The sequence below is a fragment of the Salmo trutta genome, chromosome 7 (assembly GCF_901001165.1).
Source record: "Salmo trutta chromosome 7, fSalTru1.1, whole genome shotgun sequence".
Taxonomy (NCBI): Eukaryota; Metazoa; Chordata; class Actinopteri; order Salmoniformes; family Salmonidae; genus Salmo; species Salmo trutta.
This window is the reverse complement of record NC_042963.1, coordinates 7,125,870-7,145,516: the sequence shown is the minus strand read 5'-3', so window position 1 is coordinate 7,145,516 and position 19,647 is coordinate 7,125,870. Positions and strand designations below refer to the sequence as shown.

Here is a 19,647-nt window from a genome sequence, read left to right as displayed (position 1 = left end):
CATGTATTGTATTCCATACACTGTGGAATTTATTTTTGTTTAATTTCTGTACTCCAGTCCAGCAGGTGACAGGTGAGCAGATGTGTGAGGAGGAACTACAAGCTCAATGTGATGGCCGGGGAAGATATTTGGTGACGCACACACGGTACCATGTGATCTAATCGAGCATACAGTCATTGAGCAACCGGAACAGAAAAAGCAGTTAGCAATAACTCGTCTTTGGACAAATACAGCACGCGGCCCAAGTAAGTAACATTTTTGGAAGGACTATTCCCCGACCATGCCGACTGATACAAAAAGGGTACGTGGCCCAGAAGTGTCTCAAAGTCCATCTCTCTTTCTGTGTAAAACCGCGGTAAAGAAGCCCACCGCTTCCAACGACGCCAGGGTAGATGGCAGGCAGCGTGGTCAAGTGGATGTCCGTTCAGTGTTTGTCCGATGTGGGCTGATAAGTCAAGCCAAAGGTTCAGCTTACATTGAAGCTGGGAACACGAAGCTGATCTGCTGTGTGTATGGACCCAGAGAGACTGAGCGCAAGGATGAGACCGATATGAAATCCGGAAGACTGATTACTGACATGAGATTTGCCCCATTCTCTTGTCGAGAGAGAGGCTCGTGGATTCAAGGTAGTGATGAAAAGGATCTGTCACTGATGCTATTGGAGAGCCTGAGGCCAGGAGTGTGCTTGCAGAAGTATCCTCGCTCTCAGATTGAAGTAAATGTGATGGTCCTTGAAAACGACGGCGCCGTCCTGGCACATGCAGTCACCTGTGCGTCCATGGCGCTGGCAGACGCAGGTATAGAGATGTACGATCTGGTTCTTGGATGCTCAATCCGTCAGGAAGGTGCCACATACCTTATCGACCCTACCTTTCTGGAGGAAAATGGATGCAACTTGGCCTCAGGATCCAGGGAGAATTTGGGAAGCCTGACAGTTGCATTTCTGCCCAGTCTGAACCAGATTTCTGGACTACAATCGGATGGCGAGATGGGCGAGGACACCCTGACTGGGGGTGTGCGCACATGCATTGAGGGGTGTTTCAAACTCTACCCTGTCATTCAGCAAGCACTGTCCAAGGCAGTACGAAGAAAAGCACCACCATCAGAGAGCTGAGAGACTGAAAAATGTGTTGTATGATGATCTCTAGCTTAGGCAGCTGATCGTCTAGGCTTGATGTGCATTCCTGGTAATACACTTGTGTCCCCAGTGGACCGGCTCGTACATAAAGCATCCTCCATTCAGGCTGCAAAGGCATTATTTTCCTCAACTAGCTTTAATGCCGACAAGGCCTTTTGCCACAACCATTTTCGGATTTTTGGGCAAATTACGATGTTGCACACCTTTTGGCTGAACGCAGATTTGTCTGAAAATGGTGTTGCATAAAGAAAGAACGCATATTTCCCCCTTTTTTCCCCCTCCACTTCTCACCATTAAAGCTAGTTAAGGAGGAAAATGATGCCTTTGCAGCCTGAATAGAGGATACTTTATGAATGAGCAGGTCCATGGGGGACACGAGTGTATTACTGGGAATGTACATCAAGCCATGATAGTGCAGATCTAGCACACTGTCGGCTGCCTAGGTTAGATGATTTTTTTTTTTTGTAAAAAGAAAAAAGTCATAACATTTGTGAATTTTTACTGTTTTGACACGTCAGACTCCATGCATAGATTTAAAAATAAATAATTTACTAAAGTCAGAGATGTTTCACAAGTATGAAATTATTAAAGAACAGAATACATATTATCTAAGCCACAGAGGTGTACAATATCATCAAATCAAGCTTTATCTATATGGCACATTCCAGACATTGAAAGCAACGCAATGTGGTTTACAGGATTTAAAAAAAAATTTTTTACTGAAAATAAATATTTACTACACAACAAACAAGTAAAAAAACAACAAAGGAATGACACAAACTAAACAACTAAAAAGCACCCTAAGACAAAGCAAAAAATATGTTTTATGATCTCTTTAAAATATATATCCACAGTTTTGGCCCCCTCAGGTTCTCTGGCAGGCTATTCCAGAGGCTGGGGGCATAATAACTAAAGGCTGCCTCCATGCTTTGTCCTAGGCAATATGTGCTTCTAAATAGTGTGCTATATCCTGTAAATACTGTAAGAGTACAGTTACTTTTTTCTCACAGATAGTCTTCGGACTCTAACAATACTTTTGGATTTAAAGGCCCACCTTTCTTTGCTAATCTTAACTACTTTGGACAAGGTAAAATAAATCCCTTAAGGTCAAAGAATAATATGAAAAACCATCCCGTTATTTTGCACCTCACTTTTATATTGCATTCACAGGGATATGTTTACATGTAAAAAAATATACCTATGAAATACATTCTTAATTCACAGTTCATCTGTTTCGCACAATCAAAGTGGCAATCCCCTTAACGTCCCTCAGTCTGTCTGCATCAAAGTCGACCATCAGTTTTCTCAGGCCAGCACGGGTGGGCTTGAAGGACAACTTCACCTTCACATCTTCACCTGGGCCAATGTTGCCTCTGTAGGAGAAAATAAAGCATGGTTCTCTTAACTCAGCCTTGGCATGATCCTCGAATGTAAATTGTGGTTCAAATCAAAATCAAATCAAAGTTTTTTCCACATGCACCGAATACAACAAGTGCAGATTTTACCGTGAAATGCTTACTTACAAGCCCTTAACCAACAGTGCAGTTCAAGAATAAGAAAGTATTTACCAAGTAGACTAAAAATAAAAAGTAATAATAAGTAACACAATAAGAATAACAAGGCTATATATAGGGGGCACCGGTACCGAGTCAGTGTGCAGGGGTACAGGCTAGTTGAGGTAATCTGTACATGTAGGTGGGGGCGAAGTGACTATGCATAGGTAACAAACAAACAGCGAGTATTTTTTTTCTTTATTTCACATTTATTTAACCAGGTAGGCCAGTTGAGAACAAATTCTCATTTACAACTGCGACCTGGCCAAGATAAAGCAAAGCAGTGCGACACAAACAACAACACAGTTACACATGGAATAAACAAACGTACAGTCAATAACACAATAGAAAAAAAAGTCTATATACAGTGTGTGCAAATGGCGAGAGGTGGTAAGGCAATAAATAGGTCATAGTGGCAAAGTAATTACAATTTAGCAAATGAACACTGGAGTGACAGATGTGCAGATGATGATGTGCAAGTAGAAATACTGGTGTGCAAAAAAGTAAAAAACAATATGGGGATGAGGTAGGTAGATTGGATGGGCTATTTACAGATGGGCTGTGTACAGCTGCAGTGATCGGTTAGCTGCTCAGATAGCTGATGCTTAAAGTTAGTGAGGGAGATATAAGTCTCCAACTTCAGCGATTTTTGCAATTCGTTCCAGTCATTGGCAGCAGAGAACTGGAAGGAAAGGTGGCCAAAGGAAGTGTTGGCTTTGGGGATGACCAGTGAGATATACCTGCTGGAGCGCGTGCTACAGGTGGGTGTTGTTATCGTGACCAGTGAGCTGAGGTAAGGCGGAGCTTTACCTAGCAAAGACTTATAGATGACCTGGAGCCAGTGGGTCTGGCGACGAATATGTGGCAAGGGCCAGCTGACGAGAGCATACAGGTCGCAGTGGTGGGTGGTATATGGGGCTTTGGTGACAAAACGGATGGTACTGTGATAGACTGCATCCAGTTTGCTGAGTAAAGTGTTGGGGGCTATTTTGTAAATGACATTGCCGAAGTCAAGAATCAGTAGGATAGTCAGTTTTACGAGGGTATGTTTGGCGGCGTGAGTGAAGGAGGATTTGTTGCGAAATAGGAAACTGATTCTAGATTTAATTTTGGATTGGAGATGTTTAATATGAGTCAAAGGAGAGTTTACAGTCTAGCCAGACACCTAGGTATTTGTAGTTGTCCACATATTCTAAGTCGGAAGCGTCCAAAGTAGTGCTGCTCGTCGAGTGAGCGGGTGCTGGCAGCGAACGGTTGAAAAGCATGCATTTAGTTTTACTAGCATTTAAGAGCAGTTGGAGGCCACAGAAGGAGTGTTGTGTGGCATTGAAGCTCGTTTGGAGGTTTGTTAACACAGTGTCCAAAGAAGGGCCAGATGTATACATAATGGTGTCGTCTGCGTAGAGGTGGATCAGGGAATCACCCGCAGCAAGAGCGACATCGTTGATATATACAGAGAAATGAGTCGGCCCGAGAATTGAACCCTGTGGTAGCCCCATGGAGACTGCCAGAGGTCCGGACAACAGGCCTTCTGATTTGACACACTGAACTCTGTCTGAGAAGTAGTTGGTGAACCGGGTGAGGCAGTCATTAGAGAAACCAAGGCTGTTGAGTCTGCCGATAAGAATACGGTGATTGACAGAGTCGAAAGCCTTGGCCAGTTTGATGAAGACGGCTGCACAGTACTGTCTTTTATCGATGGCGGTTATGATATCGTTTAGTACCTTGAGCGTGGCTGAGGTACACCCGTGACCAGCTCGGAAACGAGATTGCACAGCAGACAAGGTACGGTGGGATTCGAAATGGTCAGTGATCTGTTTATTAACTTGGCTTTCGAAGACTTTAGAAAGGCAGGGCAGGATGGAGATAGGTCTGTAACAGTTTGGGTTTAGAGTGTCACCCCCTTTGAAGAGGGGTATGACCACGGCAGCTTTCCAATCTTTAGGGATCTCGGACGATACGAAAGAGGTTGAACAGACTGGTAATAGAGGTTGCAACAATGGCGGCACATAATTTTAGAAAGACAGTGTCCAGATTGTGAAGCCCAGCTGATTTGTACGGGTCCAGGTTTTGCAGATCTTTCAGAACATCTGCTATCTGGATTTGGGTGAAGGAGAAGCTGGGGAGGCTTGGGCAAGTAGCTGCGGGGGTGCGGAGCTGTTGGCCAGGGTTGGGGTAGCCAGGAGGAAAGCATGGCCAGCCGTAGAGAAATGCTTATTGAAATTCTCAATTATCGTGGATTTATCGGTGGTGACAGTGTTTCCTAGCCTCAGTGCAGTGGGCAGCTGGGAGGAGGTGCTCTTATTCTCCATGGACTTTACAGTGTCCCAAAACCTTTTGGAGTTAGAGCTACAGGATGCACATTTTTGTTTGAAAAAGCTAGTCTTTGCTTTCCTGACTGACTGTATGTATTGGTTCCTGACTTCCCTGAAAAGTTGCATATCGCGGGGACTATTCGATGCTAGTGCAGTCCGCCACAGGATGTTTTTGTGCTGGTCGAGGGCAGTCAGGTCTGGAGTGAACCAAGGGATATATCTGTTCTTAGTTCTACATTTTTTGAAAGGGGCATGCTTATTTAAGATGGTGAGGAAATTACTTTTAGTAGCAGCAGTGGTGAGGAAAGGGGGGCGGGGGTGTCAATATAAATAATCCGGTGGCGATTTTTATGAATTGTTCAGCAGTCTAATGGCTTGGGGGTAGAAGCTGTTGAGGCGCCTTTTGGTCCTAGACTTGGCGCTCCGGTACCACTTTCCGTGCGGTATCAGAGAAAACAGTCTATAACTTGGGTGACTGGAGTCTCTGACAAGTGTCTTCAGACCCCATAATAGCAACGTTTTGCAGCCGTGTATTTCTGGGAAAGACCACACCCACAGTAAATATTTAAATCTGGTTTGCTGCCAGAAATGACCAAGTTGTTACTATGTGCTGCTCCACTATGTGCTACTATGTGCTGCTCCACTATGTGCTACTATGTGCTGCTCCACTATGTGCTACTATGTGCTGCTCCACTGTGTGCTACTATGTGCTACTACACTGTGTGCTACTATGTGCTGCTATGTGCTACTACACTGTGTGCTACTATGTGCTGCTACACTATGTGCACTAAAGTATGTGCTGCTATGTGCTACTACACTATGTGCTGCTATGTGCTACTATGTGCTGCTATGTGCTACTATGTGCTGCTACACTATGTGCTACTACAGTATGTGCTGCTATGTGCTACTACACTATGTGCTGCTATGTACTACTACACTATGTGCTGCTCCACTATGTGCTACTATGTGCTGCTATGTGCTACTAAAGTATGTGCTGCTATGTGCTACTACACTATGTGCTGCTATTTGCTGCTACACTATGTGCTGCTATGTACTACTACACTATGTGCTGCTACACTATGTGCTGCTACACTATGTGCCACTATGTGCTGCTACACTATGTGCCACTATGTGCTGCTACACTATGTGCTACTATGTGCTGCTATGTGCTACTACACTATGTGCTACTACACTACGTGCTACTACGTGCTACTACACTATGTGCTACTATGTGCTACTACACTATGTGCTACTATGTGCTACTACACTATGTGCTACTATGTGCTACTACACTACTACACTACGTGCTACTACACTATGTGCTACTATGTGCTACTACACTATGTGCTACTACAGTATGTGCTGCTACGTGCTGCTATGACAGTGTGCCATAGCATGTTTAAAATTATTTCACACTTGAACAATATGAGATGACTGACCAAAAGATTAGCTAGGCTAGGTTCTTCTTAGCAAAACAGTCTGGATCATGATTTAATAAAAATCTAAGTCTGAACATAATACCATTCAAAGAATGTTCAATTTACCCCAGCCTCACGTCAATGACGGGCAGAGAAATAATCCTGTGTTTAGTCTGAGGGCTTATGTTTACACTGGCGTCTCCTGTTGGAGGTTATGTGTGGTAACATTTGGCTTGTGGTCCTGGAGAGCCACGCTGGGCTGGTAGGTTAGTCGTCTTTGGCCTGGCAAAAGGAGGGTATGTCTGGCTCTCTCTTTGTCTTTGGGGGAGGTGGAGTGTGAGAAAAGCAGATCTTGTTCTTTATAGTCTGACCACATTGCAAGAGTATGTCTTTGCTGAGGAATTTACCATGGCAGCCAAGAGCTCTCTGAGCTGCTGTCCTAAATCTGCTGCTGCACAGGGTGTGGGATCTTTAAAGAGCCCAGAGCTTTAAAGAGTTTCAGGTCTACATATAGTAAGTAGACCATTGTTCAAACTCATTCTGCCATGTCTCACTCATTGCTCATGGATAAACCCACAATCAAAGCTATTTAAGCAAAACCTTAGATGAGTCAACTTCTATGCTTAAATAGCACTTTACACCTCTATACTTACAGTAATAACATGGCTATAATACTGATATAACATTCTCTCTGAACACACTTATTGGCAAACATGCTGAAAGTCATACAGTCAATGAAGAATGTGTCCCCTCACACAACACACAGAGATACTTACGGTGCTTGGAGCTCCCGTGGTGCCGTCAGACCTGCCCCCTCCACTGTGAACACGCCCCCTCTCAGGGTGATAGGCAGGGGATTGGTGAAGCTGATGTGTGCAATTAATTTCCGAGATACAACTGCATCTCCCACTACCTTAAGCAAGAAAATGGACAGTGCAGGCATCATCAGAGAGGATTATTTCAGTATATCTAAAACAAGCCCCTACAGCATATTTCAACTGCTTTCCCTCCAGAAATGGCCAATCTTGACAATTGTGCAAAGTGCAAACAGTAGCACACAATTCATCAAGCAATTATTTACCAGCTATTTACAGTTACATACAGTATAGCCTAGTACCTTGACATGGAGCTGTGGCATGCTTAGTGGGATGTTGACCTCTTGCAGAATGACATCGGGCTGGCTGTTGGCCTGGAGCAGTGCTGTGACCCTGATCAGGTTATGTTCAGACACACAGGCCCCATAGTGATCGTACCGTAGACGCATCACTTCCTTATGAGCTGTGAGAATAATAGGGATGAGAGGAAAAAGTATGTTATTGTATTCTTTTCACTTCGGTGTGGTATTTTTTGCTCTGTTTACTTGGTTCCTAAAAATACAAGAAACCCAGGGATTTTGTAGGTCAGACTCACCCAGTGCAAGTAAAAAAACTAATCTAACACAGGGACTGACACCAGTTCGGAGTCTTGATTCCTCTCGCCTACGGCACCTATATGGTGTATGTGACAAGCGGAGGCCCACCTTTCTGGGCTGGCACGGTCAGGCTGGCAGTCCTCCTCTGGCACTCCCCCCGGTGAAGGCTGTTGTAGGTGACAGCGTTGGAGGTCACAGTCAGCTGGGCTGGGGTGTCCTCCCCACCCACGTTGTGCACCTCCACTATCACATCAAAGTCTGTCCCCAGGATGGCCTGGGCGTGTTTGATCTTCAGCTCCAGCTGCCCTGGTCCTCCATTCAGCTGCGTTATCTGACGTCCTGCCTTCTCATACACCTCACGCTCCTTCACTGAACCTGGTAGAAAGAAAGGAGGATGTCATACTGTTATATATGTGTTCTTATGGTATGTGTGTGTATATAGTAACACCCTTCCCTTGAGGTATTTGTTGTGTATAACGGTACTGTACTCTTTCTGTTCGGTTCCCATCTGTGCTAATATTTAAGCAGGTGTGAACATTTGTGCTTATCTGTGCTTAACGGAAGGAAGTGAATACCTTCAGGGTATTTGTAATGTTTAGTGATGTCCTCTCTGTAGTCTCCATACACACTCTTGGTGCTGATGTTTCGGCCCACTGTTTTCTGGTTGAGGGAAACCTGTGAGCGTTGGCCATCTGGGTAGACGATCCAGGTGACCAGGTTTGCGTTCACCTCAGAGAACACGAAGGCTGCATCATACTTCATCCCCACATCACCGTCTCTCACCGCCTTGACTGGACAGGGCCCACAACAGTACACCCCTAAGAGTCAAGGGAACGATAGTGGGGGGATGGGGTGATTTGAAGAGAGTGAGGTTATGAAGAACCCAATAACAGAGTTTTAAAGGAGCCTTTCCTTAGTGAGACAGACTGATCATGAATATCAAGTGGGGCCGTACCATCACTCCTCTCCTGTGGGGTGGGATCCAGAGCCTGCCAACCATCATAGCCTTTAGGAAGATCCTCCCTATCCATCCAGGACTCCACCCAGCAATGGTAGTTCCTACACACACAAAGCATTTACAGTATTGATGTGAGGGAGGCCACTATAAAAAAATAAAAAAATGATGAATGTGCTGACTTTGTGAAGAGAAAGAAATGTAGTTTGAGCTTTACCAGATCATGTCCTTCCTGCCTTCAGAGACACTCTCCAGCTGCTCGTTGTACAGATAGTCCACATTCAGGTTGCCGTCAGTGTCATGGGCAGAGGAGTAGTTTGTAACAGGGCGAGTAGGTATGCCCAGACAGCGAAGAACTGTGGGATAGGTGAACGGAAGGAGCCAATCAGCAAATAGCATATAGTCTGTCTAGAATTACAGAGCTGAATATTACTGGAGCCCTAATGAAAGGTTGAAGAAAATATAGAGCCAGAGAGTGTTGAAAAAGAGAGCCATCCTGTGTCAGGCAACCCCCACTCAGCCTCACCTGTGCAGGCTACACCTGAGAACACCCAGCACTGTCCGTATCGCACCCTCTGTGCCCCGGCCTCGCTCCATCGCCTGAGGATGGCCACACTGCCGGTCCAGCGTGTGGGCGACACCCCATCATCATACTTCCCGTCCCAGCGGCCCGACACCACGCCACGGTCATCATTAGCGTTCACCTGCACAGATGTAGAGGAAGTAAGTTAATTACTGTGAGATTATAACTAAATCAAATGTTATTAGTCACATGCGCCGAATACAACAGGTGTAGACCTCACAGTGAAATGCTTACTTACGAGCCCCTAACCAACAATGCAGTACAAATAAGAATAAGAAATAAAAGTACCAAGTAATTAAAGAGCAGCAGTAAAATAACAATAGCGAGACTATATACAGGGGGCTACCAGTACAGAGTCAATATGCGGGGGCACCGGTTAGTCGAGGTAATTGAGGTAATATGTACATGTAGGTAGAGTTATTACAGTGACTATGCATAGATGATAACAACAGAGAGTAGCAGCAGTGTAAAAAGTGGGCGGGGGGCAATGCAAGTAGTCTGGGTAGCCATTTGATTAGATATTCAGTAGTCTTATGGCTTGGGGGTAGAAGCTGTTCAGAAGCCTCTTGGACCTAGACTTGGCCCTCCGGTACCGCTTGCCGTGCGGTAGCAGAGAGAACAGTCTATGACTAGGGTGGTTGGAGTCTTTGGCATTTTTTAGGGCCTTCTTCTGACACCGCCTGGTATAGAGATCTTGGATGGCAGGAAGCTTTGCCCCAGTGATGTACTGGGCAGTACGCACTACCCTCTGTAGTGCCTTGCGGTCGGAGGCCAAGCAGTTGCCATACCAGGCAGTGATGCAACCAGTCAGGATGCTCTTGATGGTGCAGCTGTAGAACCTGGTGTGCTTGGACCATGTTAGTTTGTTGGTGATGTGGACACCAAGGAACTTGAAGCTCTCAACCTGCTCCACTACAGCCCCGTCGATGAGAATGGGGGCGTGCTTGGTCCTCTTTTTCCTGCAGTCCACAATCATCTCCTTAGTCTTGATCACGTTGAGGGAAAGGTTGTTGTCCTGGCACCACACGGTCAGGTCTCTGACCTCCCTATATGCTGTCTCGTTGTTGTCGGTGATCAGGCCTACCACTGTTGTGTCATCGGCAAACTTAATGATGGTGTTGTAGTCATGCCTGGCCGTGCAGTCATGAGTGAACAGGGAGTACAGGAGGGGACTGAGCACATACCCCTGAGGGGCCCCTGTGTTGAGGACCACCTGGGGGCGGCCCGTCAGGAAGTCCAGGATCCAGTTGCAAAGGAAGGTGTTTAGTCCCAGGGTCCATAGCTTAATGATGAACTTTGAGGGCACTATGGTGTTGAATGCTGAGCTGTAGTCAATGAACAGCATTCTCACATAGGTGTTCTCTTTTTACAGGTGGGAAAGGGCAGTGTGGAGTGCAATAGAGATTGCATCATCTGTGGATCTGTTAGGGCAGTATGCAAATTGGAGAGCGTTTAGGGTTTCTGGGATAATGGTGTTGATGTGAGCCATGACCAGCCTTTCAATGCACTTCATGGCTATGGCAGCTCTAGCCTTTAGCTCAGTGCGGATGTTGCCTGTAATCCATGGCTTCTGGTTGGGGTATGTACGTACGGTCACTGTGGGGATGACGTCATCGATGCACTTATTGATGAAGCCAATGACTGATGTGGTGTGCTCCTCAATGCCATGGAGGAATCCCGGAACATATTCCAGTCTGTGCAAGCAAAACAGTCCTGTAGTTTAGCATCTGCTTCATCTGACCATTATTTTACTGATCGAGTCACTGGTGCTTCCTGCTTTAATTTTTGCTTGTAAGCAGGAATCAGAAGGATAGAATTATGGTAAGATTTGCCAAATGGAGGACGAGGGAGAGGTTTGTATGCGTCTCTCTGTGTGGACTAAAGGTGGTCTAGAGTTTTTTCCCTCTGCTTGCACATTTAACATGCTGATGCCGAAATTTGGTAAGACCTATTTAAGTTTCCATGCATTAAAGTCCCCGGCCACTAGGAGCGCCGCCTCTGGGTGAGCATTTTCCTGTTTGCTTATAGCGGAATACAGCTCATTGAGTGTGGTCTTACTGCCAGCCTCAGTCTGTGGTGGTATGTAGATAGCTACGAAAAATACATTAAACTCTGTTGCTAAATAGTGTGGTCTACAGCTTATCTACCTCAGGTGAGCAAAACGTCAAGACTTCCTTAGATATTGTGCACCAGCTGTTATTTACAAAAATACATAGTCCGTCGCCCCTTGTCTTACCAGACGCCGCTGTTCTATCCTGCCGGTGCAGCGTATAACCAGCCAGCTGTATGTTGATAATGTCGTTGTTCAGTCACGTCTCCGTGAAACATAAGATATTACAGTTTTGCATGTCCCATTGGTAGTTTAGTCTTCTGCGTAGGTCATCTATTTTATTTTTCAAAGATTGCACGTTTGCTAGCAGAATGGAAGGCAGAGGGGGTTTATTCGATCACCTACGAATACTCAGAAGGCAGCCTGCCCTCCGGCCCCTTTTTCTCCGCCTTATCTTCACGCAAATGACGGGGATCTGGGCCTGTTCCCGGGAAAGCAGTATGTCATTCACGTCGGGCTCGTCGGACTCGTTAAAAGAAAAAAGGATTCTGCCAGTTCATGGTGAGAAATCGCAGTTCTGATAAGAGACGGTAGCAGAAACATGTACAAAATAAGTAAAAAAATAAGTTACAAACAACGTAAAGAAACAAACAAAAAAACAATTGGATAGGAACACGTAAAACGTCAGCCTTCTTCTCCGGCGCCATCTATTCCCCAAGATGTAGAAATAATTACTTTATATGGTGAACCTTACCATTGCAGTAATTGTCCTGCTCACGTACACTGGATCTGCTCGGTTGGCTGTATCAATCTCTGGGTTTTTCAGTGCAGCAGGTGAATTGTTCAGGATTTCAAAACAGATATCCACCACATCTTGTTCAAACTAATGAAAAATGATATGTTAAAATATTATGAGAACACATGATGAGGTATGCAAATCTCAAACCAGTGTTAACGTACAGTTGGTGACTGTGAATATGTACTTTCCTCCTCACTAGATGGAGACAATTCTCTCTCTCTCTCTCTCTCTCTCTCTCTCTCTCTCTCTCTCTCTCTCTCTCTCTCTCCTCTCTCCTCTCTCCTCCTCTCCTCTCTCTCTCTCTCTCTCCTCTCTCTCTCCTCTCTCTCTCTCTCTTCTCTCTCTCTCTCTCTCTCTCTCTCTCTCTCTCTCTCTCTCTCTCTCTCTCTCTCTCTCTCTCTCTCTCTCTCTCTCTCTCTCTCTCTCTCTCTCTCTCTCTCTCTCTCTCTCTCTCTCTCTCTCTCTCTCTCTCTCTCTCTCTCTCTCTCTCTCTCTCTCTCTCTCTCTCTCTCTCTCTCTCTCTCTCTCTCTCTCTCTCTCTCTCTCTCTCTCTCTCTCTCTCTCTCTCTCTCTCTCTCTCTCTCTCTCTCTCTCTCTCTCTCTAAACAAACCATGGATTTTCACATAGCCAGGGTAGAAATGCCTTACATCCACCAAAGACATTTCTTCAGCCAGCTGAGGCACTGTGTCTCCAATGCCACCAAGCTGTGACAATTCACACAGGCCACCATCAGAATCGCCAGAAACTACTGGCTGCCAACACCCTCCCACATGCCCTGTTGTTTATCTTTCTGTTTGAAAACGCCTCAGCTAGAACAGTGATTTAGGCTACACAACACTGAGTTCTTGTTCTCAATGGATCGATCGGTTGTGATCAAAAGATTTGCTCTCTATATATCAATTTTGTCTCAGGTGGGTTAGCTGTCCATCCTTCAGAGGTGTGCTGTTTGCTACCTGTCCAAAGTTCCAGGGCAGTGAGGAGATCTGGTCCCAGGAGCCCTGGTAAAGGAGGCCATTTTCATTCAGGATGTACTCCTCTAGCAGCTCCTCATCAGGGAGGTACACAGAGTCAGCTGGGAGGGAGAAAAACAAAGACCCAGCAGAGGAAAGACTGAGTGAGAACATATGGGGAAACAGCAATCTTATTGATTTGATATTGTATCACACAACTGACAGTTTTCATATCTCTTCACCAACTTTTACATTTCTCTATCCCTTCTAATAATTTCATGTTTAGCTCAAACTTATTTAAAAGTAAACACAGGGGGAGACAGACTGAGACAAACACACAACAGAAGTAGAAGTTGAGTCCCCTGACTCTGACCTACTAAGAGTGCAAAAGTAATGAATACCAATGACACCTTCCTGAGCCCTTATTGGTTCCCCTCACCAAAAGAGCAAGTACAACTGGGCCATTTCAACTGATTCTACTAATTTGTGTGTGTGTGTTTATGTGTCGGAGCTCACCTTTGCACCAGGGATTGAAGAGCAGGTAGAACATCTCTGGTATGGTCTGCTCCAGGATGTGTCCATCAGGGGAGAGGAGCAGCAATGTCATGCTGTAGATTCCCACAGGGGTGTCTGCTGGGCTGTGGACCGTCAGCAGCACCTCATTCTGAGCCCTCTGCTGGCGGAACCACCACTTGTCATGGCCAGAACGGGCATCTAAAACCTTCACCACCACCTCACCCTCCTTACCTAAACACGCAAACAAACAAAAACTCATATACTGTCAGTCAAAGCTGTTTTACCAGACCATTTTCGTTTTATATCTGTCAATCATAACTGACTCCTCCTCCCACTGTGCAATAGTATCGACTCTATAGCTGACTCAAGCTTATGGTCCTTGGCATTGAGTTGCTCACCCAGATGCAGGATCATGGCTAGTTTGTGTTTAGGGGGCAGGGGTGTGGAGCACTGCAGAGCGAGGGAGAAGGGCTGCCCCCTACGAACCAGCAGCCTTTCCAGGTCCATCTCCCCTGTACGATGGGCATGGTTGTTCACCTGGCAACGCAGGTCCATCCCCATGAATACACCTGGAACACAATTAAAGAAAGAACATAGGGCACAGTCACTTCTACTGTGTAGTTAGGAATAATGAGTTCATGAGGGAATCTTGGTGGTAACCAGGCCATACACTAATACTCTAGTAGATATTCATATTTCTAGACAGATCTCTATTTTAGTCATGTCAATCACAATGATCCCATGTTGTACAGGTCAAACAACAGAAAGGTCAGACAAGTCATCAATTGTAGCCTGACTATCGTTATGAGTCACCAAGTCAAGGACCCCACTTCAAATTTATAGAAGCTACTGTAGGTAGGCAACTCCATTCAAGCATGATGTACTGTGTGAAAACATTAGAGACTGAGATTCTGGCAATCAATACGTTTTTTTCCTTATCCAGTGTCAGATGAACTTGTGGATACCATTTTTATGTAGTATACCCTAAGGTATCTGTAGACTTCCAGTCATTGTGCTGATGATACCCACTGGGCACAGACGTCAGTTCAACATGTAGTTTTGATTTACATTTGGTTGAGTTGTCAACTAACGTGAATTCAATGTGAAATCCACAAAACATGTCACGTTATTGAATTTAAGTTAAAAGTTGTGTGGAAAAAAATATGAAATGTCCTTAAGTTGATTACTTTTTACAAATCTATTTTGGCAGGAAATCTTGTGTGCCATATACTTATAACACACACAGAGACAGACCAACTTTTTCCACTAGGAGAAACACTGATCTACTGTATATTCTGTTTAAATGTAGAAATGTATGCATTTCAGGATAAACTTTGTCAGATAGCACATCTGCCCATCCTCATATTTTTAGGAATAGTGCATACAAGCCTATATTGGTCTCTCACTCTCCTGGTGTGCATTGCTTAAATTAGAATGAGTGATCTCAACACACTGCTGTGAATTCATACGGCAGCACATTTTATTTATATGGCAGCACATATGGAAACTGCAAGTAATATTTGTCTCCTCTACTTCAGAGAGCACTATCAATGGTTTGAAAAAGCAGTGTAATAATGATAAATCACTCACCGTTTTGGTCAGCCATTTTCCAGTCTTTGTTGTGAATATCTCCTCCTTTTCTTCTCTGCCGTGTTACCTCCTTTTATGATAAGTTTGACTCCTCTTGTGCCTTTTCAAACAGCCCTGAAGGTGTATGCCTCACTTTTCTACCACTGTCCCCACCAGGACCCCGTATTTATACTGGAGAGGAATGGCCCCATTCCTGTGCTCCAACACACACTCTCACACACACCTCCCATTCACTATCCTTCCTGACCTCTGACATCACACTCTGTGGAGATCCAGAACCAAGGTGTACTCACAGTCAGTCTCTCTGTGTGTGTGTGTTCGTCATGCGCGCCCATGTGTGTCTCTGCCTACTTCAATATTTTACTTCAACACTGAAAAAAGGATGAGAGCCCAGGTATTTACTATAGGGACATTGACTTGAGCTCGGTCCATTTTTCCTTGCACATGATATAGCAATTTAATCACCATATATATTTCATCATTTGTTGAGTCATCTAGACTGGAGACACATCCCAATGTTGAAGAATACTAGTGAAAGCAGAAGGGGTATTTCTACTGAAATGTATGGTATTGAAATACACTTTTTTTCACCTTTATTTAACCAGGTGGGCAAGTTGAGAACAAGTTCTCATTTACAACTGCGACCTGGCCAAGATAAAGCAAAGCGACAAAAACAACAACACAGTTACAACATGGGATAAACAAACGTACAGTCAATAACACAATTGAAAATCTGTATACAGTGTGTGCAAATTAAGTAAGGAGGTAAGGCAATACATAGGCCATAGTGGCAAAGTAATTACAATTTATCAATTAACACTGGAGTGATAGATGTGCAGATGAGGATGTGCAAGTAGAAATACTGGTGTGCAAAAGAGCAGAAAAACAATATGGGGATGAGGTAGGTAGTTGGTTGGATGGGCTATTTACAGATGGGCTGCGTACAGCTGCAGCGATCGGTAAGCTGCTCTGACAGCCGATGCTTGAAGTTAGTGAGGGAGATATGTCTCCAACTTCAGTGATTTGTGCAATTCGTTCGTCATTGGCAGCAGAGAACTGGAAGGAAGGCGGCCAAAGGAGGTGTTGGCTTTGGGGATGACCAGTGAAATAGACCTGCTGGAGCGCATGCTACAGGGGTGGGTGTTGCTATGGTGACCAGTGAGCTGAGATATGGCGTAGCTTTACCTAGCAAAGACTTATAGATGACCTGGAGCCAGTGGGTTTGGCAGCAAATATGTAGCGAGGACCAGCCAATGAGAGCATACAGTTCGCAATGGTGGGTAGTACATGGGGCTTTGGTGACAAAACGGATGGCACTGTGATAGACTGCACCCAGTTTGCTGAGTAAAGTGTTGGAGGCTATTTTGTAAATGACATCGCCAAAGTCAAGGATCGGCAGGATAGTCAGTTTTACGAGGGTATGTTTAGCAGCATGAGTGAAGGAGGCTTTGTTGCGAAATAGGAAGCCGATTCTAGATTTAATTTTGGATTGGAGATGTTTAATATGAATCTGGAAGGAGAGTTTACAGTCTAGCCATACACCTATGTATTTGTAGTTGTCCACATATTCTAAGTCAGAAGCGTCCAGAGTAGTGATGCTAGGTGGGCGGGTGGGTGCGGGCAGCGATCGGTTGAAGAGCATGCATTTAGTTTTACTAGCATTTAAGAGCAGTTGGAGGCCATGGAAGGAGTGTTGTATGGCATTGAAGCTCGTTTGGAGGTTTGTTGTCACAGTGTCCAAAGAAGTGCCAGATGTATACAGTATGGCATCGTCTGCGTAGAGGTGGATCAAAGAATCACCCGCAGCAAGAGCGACATCATTGATATATACCGAGAAAAGAGTCGGCCCGAGAATTGAACCCTGTGGCACCCCCATAGAGACTGCCTGGGCCAGTTGCTGCGGGGGGTGCAGAGCGGTTGGCCGGGGTTGGGGTAGCCAGGTGGAAAGCATGGCCAGCCGTAGAGAAATGGTTATTGAAATTCTCGGTTATCGTGGATTTATCGTTGGTGACAGTTTCCTAGCCTCAGTGCAGTGAGCAGCTGAGAGGAGGTGCTCTTATTCTCCATGGACTTTACAGTGTCCCAAAACTTTTTGGAATTAGTGCTGCAGGATGGAAATCTCTGTTTGAAAAAGCTAGCCTTTGCTTTCCTAACTGACTGTGTATATTGGTTCCTGACTTCCCTGAAAAGTTGCATATCGCGGGGACTATTCGAAGCTAGTGCAGTGCGCCACAGGATGTTTTTGTGCCCTGCTACTAGAGCTGCCCTGGTCAACTGTAAGTGCTGTTATTGTGAAGTGGAAACGTCTAAGACCAACAACGGCTCTGCCACGAAATGGTAGGCACCACACGCTCACAGAACCGGAGTGCTGAAGCACATAGCGAGTAAAAATCGTATGTCCTCGGTTGCAACCCTCACTACCGAGTTCCAAACTGCCTCTGGAAGCAACGTCAGCACAAGAACTGTTCGTCGGGAGATTCATGGCAGAGCAGCCGCACACAAACCTAAGATCACCATGCGCAATACCAAGCGTCGGCTGGAGTGGTGTAAAGCTCGCCACACTTGGACTGGAGCAGTGGAAACGCGTTCTCTGGAGTCCGACAGATGAATCTGAGTTGGCAGATGCCAGGAGAACGCTACCTGCCCGAATGCATAGTGCCAACTGTAAAGTTTGGTGGAGGAGGAATAATGGTCTGGGGCTGTTTTTCATGGTTCGGGCTAGGCCCCTTCGTTCCAGTGAAGGGAAATCTTAACCCTTACAGCATACAATGGCATTCTAGACGATTCTGTGCTTCCAACTTTGTGGCAACAGTTTGGGGAAGGACCTTTCCTGTTTCAGCATGAAAATGCCCCCGTGCACAAAGCGAGGTCCACACAGAAATGGTTTGTCGGTGTGTAAGTTCTTGACTGGCCTGCACAGAGCCCTGACCTCAAACACCTCTGGGATGAATTGGAACGCAGACTGTGAGCCAGGCCTAATCGCCCAACATCAGTGCCCGACCTCACTAATGCTCTTGTGGCTGAATAGATGCAAGTCCCCGCAGCAATGTTCCAACATCTAGTGAAAAGGCTTCCCAGAAGAGTGGAGTCCGTTATAGCAGCAAAGAGGGGACCAACTCCATATGAATGCCCATGATTTTGGAATGAGATGTTTGACAAGCAGGTGTCCAGATACTTTTGGTAATGTAGTGTATCATCTGTCGAGACTGACTACTTCAATGACATGTCATGAGGGTCAACGCTCCAAGTTCAAGTCGAGTATCATGTTACAATATTTGTGAGACTCGATTCAAACCCAAGTCATAGGATTCAAGTCCACAATTCTATTGCTAATATAGCTACAATACAGTAATAGATCATAAATACAAGTACTTTCTGAGTGTGTACATGCTCAACTATCAGTAGATATTAAGCTATGTGAAGTTACAATTTGTGAAAATTGGAATGATGAGTGTGTAAGAGGTATGTGTGTTTGCCAGCCGGACCGTGTATAACGGAGCCATATTCCCATAGTGGAGTAAGGAGACACACCAAAAGGGATACAATATGAGGGATCTTTCTTCATCACCATGACAGCATCATACCCTCTTGCTACAGTGTGTGACATATTTAGTTAACTCTCAGTGACTATAAATAATAAATGAGGCCTCTGGTATTTTCTGAGTGGAAAGTGGAAGGAACAATAACCTCTCAAATAATTTTGATGGCAGCAGATTACCACCATGCTGTTACATTGCTTGGGTGGTGCTTGCTTTTGCTGACACACAGAAGCCCCTCTGTCCAGCTTACACAGGGGGCAAACAAGTGTGTCAGACACTAAACTGAGGAATGCTGTGACAGTCAGGTTTCGGGAAAATGGCCCACAGGACTTCTTCCTCATAGCACCTATGTGACAAGCTTCTTGACAGTTGACCAGTATGACAAGTCACACTAAGTCTCTCTCTGATCCGAATGTTCACACAGGGAGAGTTACTCTCCGCAGACCGCCACTGAAATAATAAGCATCTTTCATCCTCTTCTTCGCGCTTGTGCCAACGCTGAGACATAAATACTCTCCTCCTGACAGTGCGGGTGCGTGTATAAAAGCAACAGATACTATTAATAAGAAGGGGCTAGAAGAGTCCTATATGGTGAGCTACCGAGTGGCTAGGACAGGCAAGCCCCATACTATTGTGGAGGACTTAATTATTCCTACTGCCACGGTTATGGCTGGGACAATGCTGGGGGGGAAAGGCCCAAAAAACTATACAGACAATGTCTTCATCAAACAACACTGTTTCACGACGCAGGACATGGCAGGAGATGTTTTGAAACAATTACTGCTTTGCATACAAGCCAGTGAATTCTATGCACTACAGCTGGATGAGT

The 19,647-nt window shown here is 45.3% G+C and overlaps 2 protein-coding genes across 5 annotated transcripts; one reads left to right on the top strand and one right to left on the bottom strand.

The window, feature by feature from the left end:
* The first annotated feature begins 95 nt into the window (after positions 1-95).
* On the top strand, positions 96-1,698 carry exosc6 (exosome component 6). The gene has a single exon (XM_029757772.1). The coding sequence runs from the start codon at positions 281-283 to the stop codon at positions 1,112-1,114; it is 834 nt and encodes a 277-aa protein (XP_029613632.1). The 5' UTR covers positions 96-280; the 3' UTR covers positions 1,115-1,698.
* Positions 1,699-2,008: 310 nt separating this feature from the next.
* On the bottom strand, positions 2,009-15,470 carry LOC115196832 (protein-glutamine gamma-glutamyltransferase 2-like). 4 transcript variants are annotated; one of them, XM_029757767.1, is made up of 13 exons: positions 15,280-15,470; positions 14,088-14,258; positions 13,690-13,920; positions 13,177-13,295; positions 12,178-12,306; positions 9,317-9,494; positions 9,008-9,146; positions 8,791-8,894; positions 8,411-8,626; positions 7,944-8,210; positions 7,542-7,702; positions 7,201-7,337; positions 2,009-2,511 (listed from the first exon to the last, which is right to left on the bottom strand). In XM_029757767.1, exons 1-13 carry the CDS (start codon positions 15,293-15,295, stop codon positions 2,364-2,366), a joined length of 2,016 nt encoding a protein of 671 aa, XP_029613627.1. In that variant the 5' UTR covers positions 15,296-15,470; the 3' UTR covers positions 2,009-2,363. The 4 variants fall into 4 exon arrangements, with proteins under 4 accessions (XP_029613627.1, XP_029613626.1, XP_029613629.1 ...); XM_029757766.1 differs by having other exon boundaries at positions 8,411-8,653; positions 15,280-15,469; XM_029757770.1 differs by lacking the exon at positions 2,009-2,511 and having other exon boundaries at positions 7,211-7,333; positions 8,411-8,653.
* Positions 15,471-19,647: the final 4,177 nt, after the last annotated feature.